Here is a 6562-nt window from a genome sequence, read left to right as displayed (position 1 = left end):
AATGCGGAGTTTTGCGCATCATGTGTGTGTGTGTGTGTGTGTGCGCGTGCGTGTGTGTGCGCGCGTGTGTGAGCATGTGTGTGTGTGTGTGTGTGTTTGTGTATGTTTACCTCGACACTCGGTTCTGGTGGCTGTGCTCTGGAATCCGGTGGGACACTGGCAGTAATAGGATCCGGGTGTGTTCACACAGTCTCCGTTCACACAGGGGCTCCGCTCACACTCACACTGTAAACCACGGCTTCACGGGGCTTATTGCTTTATTTTAATTTAACTTGATGTACTAAAATAACAAAAAAAAACACACAAAAAAAATAAAAAACTACTAACAATTTAATTAAAATTTAAATGAAAACAGAAAATATAGAAATAAAAACTGATTCAAATTATTAATAAAAACTATAATAGTATCTCACACAATCAATGCGGAGTTTTGCGCATCATGTGTGTGTGTGTGTGTGTGTGCGCGCGCGTGTGTGTGCGCGCGTGTGTGAGCATGTGTGTGTGTGTGTGTGTGTTTGTGTATGTTTACCTCGACACTCGGTTCTGGTGGCTGTGCTCTGGAATCCGGTGGGACACTGGCAGTAATAGGATCCGGGTGTGTTCACACAGTCTCCGTTCACACAGGGGCTCCGCTCACACTCGTTCGCATCTAAACACACACACAACACGTGATCAAACGCTCGCCGCAGACGCCTTCCACACGTCTGATATCAGGCGACGCACTGACCGATGCATTCACCGCGGCCGTCCAGCCGGTAGCCCATGTTGCACTCGCAGCGGTAGCTGCCTGGCGTCGGCACGCAGCGGCCGTTGATGCACAGGTTACGAAACGTCTCGCACATGTTCCTGATGCTGAAGTTCTGAGGCAGGATGACTGAGAGAGAGACGGGAAAAAAATCAGAGACATTTGTCAAACTAGCCGAGTTTGATCAGCCTCTCAAATCCTCGAAACCAGCGGCTCTAGAAAAACCTGGATATATGAGGCAGGGTTTTTATAGTTAACTAAAATGAAAACTAAAATGACAAACATAAAAAAAAACAAAAAAACATTTTGGTTACTTGAAATAAAATACACATCAACTGAAATGAAATTAAATGAAAAAATAAAATAATTTTATTTATAAATTTATTTCAGCTAGTTGCCAAGACAAAAGTTTTCATTATAAAACAGATAGTTCCGGTGCTTGATTCTGATTGGCTGAGCCGCGTTCGAAGCTGTTGTAAATTACTCTACAAAGTAACATACACCTTTGTTTATGTTTGTCTGTTGCTCGGCAACCACTTTGTTCACGGGGCTTATTGCTTTATTTTAATTTAACTTGATGTACTAAAATAACAAAAAAAAACACACAAAAAAAATAAAAAACTACTAACAATTTAATTAAAATTTAAATGAAAACAGAAAAAATAGAAATAAAAACTGATTCAAATTATTAATAAAAACTATAATAGTATCTCACACAATCTGATACTGAAATAACACTGATATGAGGAAGCCTCTTTTTTTTTTTTAAAGTGTGATTTCTAGACATGGAAACATCATTGAGTAGTGTGCGGGATTTATGCATTTTTAGAGAGTAAAAAATATTTTTTAAAACCCTTAAGCTTTATATTTAGCCAGTGAATCAAGAACAACTGAAAAAAGTCATGAATTCTGTGGTTAAAAAGAGCAGGAGCCCTGAAGAACATTCAGCTTCTGGAAACCTGTGGAAACCTAAAATCGTATTATTCGAATTTGAATTATTTTAGGAAACATGTTAGCCTTTGAATATTATGGAGGTTGAGAATCACAGATCAAACACATTTAAATGTGGGGTAAGTGATTTCTGGTAGCCAATGTTGATATTTGAAATCACCAAAACAAACACGCCCCTACCCCAAAAGGGTCTCGCCCCTATCTTGATAGCTCCGCCCCACACATACGTACGCAACCCAGGCAACGATTAGTTCTGTGAAACAAAACAAAACCAATGTTACACCGTGTCTACACCGGACGCGAGTGGCGCGGCGCGACAAAATACTATAGAACTCATTATAATCAGTGATGCTGTCTACACCATAGATATATATATATATACACATATCTATGGTCTACACTGGATGCGGCGCGGCACGACACGACAAATCCCCGACAGAAAACTGCTGCTGCGTTCTATTCATGACGTATTTACTCACCTATTGAGAAGAAACAAAGCAACCTCGGCGTCCGATCGCAGGCCTTCCGCTCCTTGAGTTCTCTCCAGCGCTGGAAAGCTGATCCGATATTTACATGGGTCCTACTTCTTGCCTTAAACCTTCTTTTGTTCTGCAGACGTTTTCCTCTTTTGTTTTTTATCCACCATCTCTATCTTTCTGTCGCTCGGCTCGGCTAATGTCCGTCCTTTGCACTGAACGCTCTCTCCTCCACATCATGAGTAGACACGCCCCTTTTACTGCTGATTGGCTACAAGTTTGTTTTGCTAGTCGGCCCAAATCAGTTTTCTAAAGCATTTTTGAAAAATCGCTTACCCCACCTTTAAGACCCTGAAGCCCAAAACCAGTCATAATTTTCTGAAATTGAGATTTATACACCATCTCAAAGCTGAATAAATAATCTTTCCATTGATGTATGGTTTGTTAGGATAGCACAATATTTGGCTGAGATACAACTATTTGAAAATCTGGAATCTGAGGGTGCAAAAAAAATCTAAATATTGAGAAAATAATCTTTAAAGTTGTTCAAATGAAGTTCTTAGCAATGCATATTACTAATCAAACATTAAGTTTTGATATATTTACGGTTGGAAATGTACAAAATATCTTCATGGAACATGATCTTTACTTAATATCCTAATGATTTTTGGCATAAAAGAAAAATCTATAATTTTGACCCATACAATGTATTTTTGGCTATTGCTACAAATATACCCCAGCGACTTAACACTGCTTTTGTGCTGCAGTGTTTTCAACACTCTCAGCTCTTTCGTCAGATCTGCCTGACATTCGGAACAGATGATTCTGACACAAAGCCAGTAAGAAGTTACTCAAGTGTTCTTGATATGAACGGTTTCATATAGCACTCAACACATTCACAAATTGACAGCAAGGAAGTAAACAGGAAGTGAGGCGTGTCTTTTCAATGCCAAGCCCTTCAGAGGTGTTTTAGGTGTGTTTGTGTGCATTACCAGGTCTGATGGTGAATGAGGGAAGGTCAACAGATATGGGATCTCGTGGGACATCGGGAAAATCCGGACCAGGACCCGGGCGAGGAATAATACCAGGAACCGGAAAAGGAATCGGACCTGGACCCGGAATGGGAATCGGACCCAGATCTGGTCGGTCTGGATCAGGAACCGTGTAACTATACAGACAGAGTCTCTGATACTCCTCTGAGTTGGGAGAGAGAGAGAGTTTCAAATTCACATTCAATTATTATTCAGTTCAATTTCTGTACCATAATACCATCTTTTATATTGCTTGTTCAAAATACTATTTCAAATGTCCAGCTGTTCTAAACTATTTTCTATGTCGTTGAAATAGAAAACAGAAATAAAGTTACTAATAAAGCTCATCCACACCTGTTCCGCGGATGGGACACATCTCTGGGACGGCGGATCCGGACCAGCATCCTCGGTTCTCGCAGCAGCACTGACTCTTGGACATGCGCTGCGGCAGCGGGTTAGCACAGCGTCCGTTCACGATGCTAGCGTAGCAGAAGCCCGTCCGAGCATCTGGAGCAGGGCACACAAACACAGCGTCACTGCACTTATCTAACACAATCTAATGCAGTCACAAATCCAATCCAATCAGAGTTATATTAAAAATATCCTTCCAAGCTTTATAATGGCAGTGAATGGGTGTTTCTGTTCAACAGTCCAAAAGAAGTCCAATAAAGCGCATCCATCCATAATAAAAAGTGCCTCACACGGCTCCGTGGGGTGAATAAAGACCTCCTGAAGTGAATCGATGCATTTTTGTTTTAAACTTTATAAACCGTAATGTCGTATGCGCGTTCATTCCGGCGGATGATGTAAGCTCCAGTGAGAATATGCTAGTCTCGCGAGGACCGCCGTTTGTTTACAGGAGCAAAGGAAGCAAAGTTTCCGTACTTTAGCAAAGGAAAACCTGTCTCCTCTTGGCTTATATCGGAATACTCCCAGATTTTCTTTACAAATCCTCGTTTTGTACTTCTAATTCATGACCAGTGTTTCGTTTTGCGGCGTCCTACGTCATCCGCCGGAATGAACGCGCGTACGACAGTTAGCGTAAGCTAGAGATTACGGTTTATAAAGTTTTAAATATGGATATGTTTCTTACAAAATCGCATTGATTCACTTCAGGAGGCCTTTATTCACCCCCCGGAGCCGTGTGAGGCACTTTTTATGATGGATGGATGCACTTTATTGGACTTCTTTTGGACTATTGAAAAATAACACCCATTCACTGCCATTATAAAGCTTGGAAGAGCCAGGACATTTTTTAATATAACTCTGATTGGATTCATCTGAAAGAAGTAAGTCATACACACCACAGATGGCTTGAGGGTGAGTAAGTTTCATTTTTGGGTGAACTATCCCTTTAAAAACTCACATCTGATTGGCTAAAGAGAACATCTGTTTGAAACACCCTCATTAATGAATCTGTGATTCACAAACACACGTCCACCCAGCTAACAGAAAACATTCTCAGAATGTTCTGGAAAGCTTGTGAACAAACGTTCTCCCAGTAACACTCACAGAACGTTCGTTCAGAGTTATCTGGCCTTTAATAATTTTCTCAAAACATTATTTATACATTATTCACTGAACGGTTTTCTCCTGAACTTTTGTCTACTGTTTTTCAAACATCACTACTTGTTTCAGAACGTTCAGAGAACATTCAAAAGTAGCGTCCCCGTAACGTTTGTAAAATGATACAATGGAATGTTCCCTTAACATTCTCTTAAAAATGTCTTTAAAACATTTAAAAACTGGATGTTTTGAATGTTCATAGAACTTTCAGAAATAATGTTTTTATAATTTAATTGGAACACTAGCAAAACGTTCTAAGAGCATGTTTTTTATTAGCTGGGTGCACGCGTGTGTCACCTCACATTGTGTACGTGGCGACACACACACACACACACACACACACTCGCAGTGTGACGGCACAGTCTGTGTAATGACAGAGCATCTCCAGCTGCAGGAGTAACGCGAGGGAGCGAGCAGAGCTCGATGATGGAGGAGAAGAGAGGGATGTTTGGCTCAGGAAACGTTTGGAGTGGATCGAGTCATAGCGCACATTCCTTCCACACAAACACAGCCAACACACATCAGCTGAAGACCACTGACCCACTTACACACACACAGACACACACACACTCACTCACTCACTCACTACCCCTCACAGGAAACTTTGTGCTATTTCAGATTTTCAATACACTCCATTCTGTGTGATTTATATGCGTTTTGAAAAGTGGGGACATGGGGTAATGTCCTGAAAAGTCACCTTCTCCTTGTAATACCTATGTCATACCTTTGTCATTACATAAATTTATGTCCTCATTTGTCACAAAAACGCGCACACACACTCATACACACACACACACAAAAGAAGTAACAAACTCATAAAAAATGCAAATGCATTTCAGATTTTTTCATAAGAGCATGAATTCTCACACTGCCTATTCAAATGTACTATGATTCTCAAAATACACAGGGTGGCGATCGCTCATGTTGTATTTAGACAGAAATCTGAAGCCTGTTGTTGCGCAATGTGACGTTTATACCGGTTTGCTTCTCCCCAGATTCTGAATGCACAAATCAGTATTAGTAATTGAGATTGACAGAATCGACTGACCAATCACAAGTACCGGAAGAGTGAAAGTAAAAATGTGGAAAAAAAGGAAAAAGAACCTACAACACTTACCTGTTTGCGACACTATTATCACCTGTCAGAAGTGTAAAGAGTACCTAAAAACCATACTTGAGTAAAAGTACAGATACCTTACAGTGAAAATTACTCCACTACACGTTACAAGTCACCAATTCCAAAACAACTTGAGTAAAAGTCTTAGAGTATCTGATTTTAACAGTACTTAAGTATTTTACTTATACTAAATATAGGCTCAAAAAATGCACTAGTCAAAGAGACATGCCAGTCAAAAACTGTAACGTTGTGGAGAAGCTGCAGAAAACAGGCAGAGGCAAGGATCTATGTGCAGGTATTTAATGGAAAAACTAGAACAAACAATAAAGCAAAAAACAAAGAACAGAATGACTGGCAAACAGACAACCATTACATTCAACAACTCGCAAGGAACTAAAGAAAAACTAGGGCTAACTTATATACACACAGGGGGCTAACAAGCTTAACAAGATAAGACACACCTGGGGAGACTAATCAAGGGGAACCAATGAACAAACGGACTACAAACACCACGGGAGACAGGAAGTGACCTAAAAGTCCAGGGCAAGGCACAGAGAATATGAAACAAAAACAAGAAAAGAGTTGATTTGTGATATTTTCTAAAACCAAACGTTTATTTTCTAAAACCAAAATAAAACTGAACACCTCAAAATTACAAAACAAAACAAACAAACAA

At 40.1% G+C, this 6562-nt stretch overlaps 1 protein-coding gene across 1 annotated transcript in view; it reads right to left on the bottom strand.

Moving 5' to 3' along the window:
• LOC107740798 (fibrillin-1-like) overlaps positions 1 to 6562 on the bottom strand; it is a gene marked incomplete at its 3' end in the record, with an annotated part of 57117 nt that overhangs the window by 33241 nt on the left and 17314 nt on the right. The window contains 4 exon segments of the mRNA XM_016553297.1: positions 530 to 649; positions 728 to 874; positions 3165 to 3368; positions 3558 to 3710. Coding sequence (XP_016408783.1) covers positions 530 to 649; positions 728 to 874; positions 3165 to 3368; positions 3558 to 3710 — 624 coding nt within the window.

Source organism: Sinocyclocheilus rhinocerous, unplaced genomic scaffold (assembly GCF_001515625.1).
Source record: "Sinocyclocheilus rhinocerous isolate Xijiao unplaced genomic scaffold, SAMN03320098_v1.1 scaffold2121, whole genome shotgun sequence".
Lineage (NCBI taxonomy): Eukaryota > Metazoa > Chordata > Actinopteri > Cypriniformes > Cyprinidae > Sinocyclocheilus > Sinocyclocheilus rhinocerous.
The sequence above is the reverse complement of the archived record's forward strand: the minus strand, read 5'-3'. Positions and strand labels throughout refer to the sequence as shown.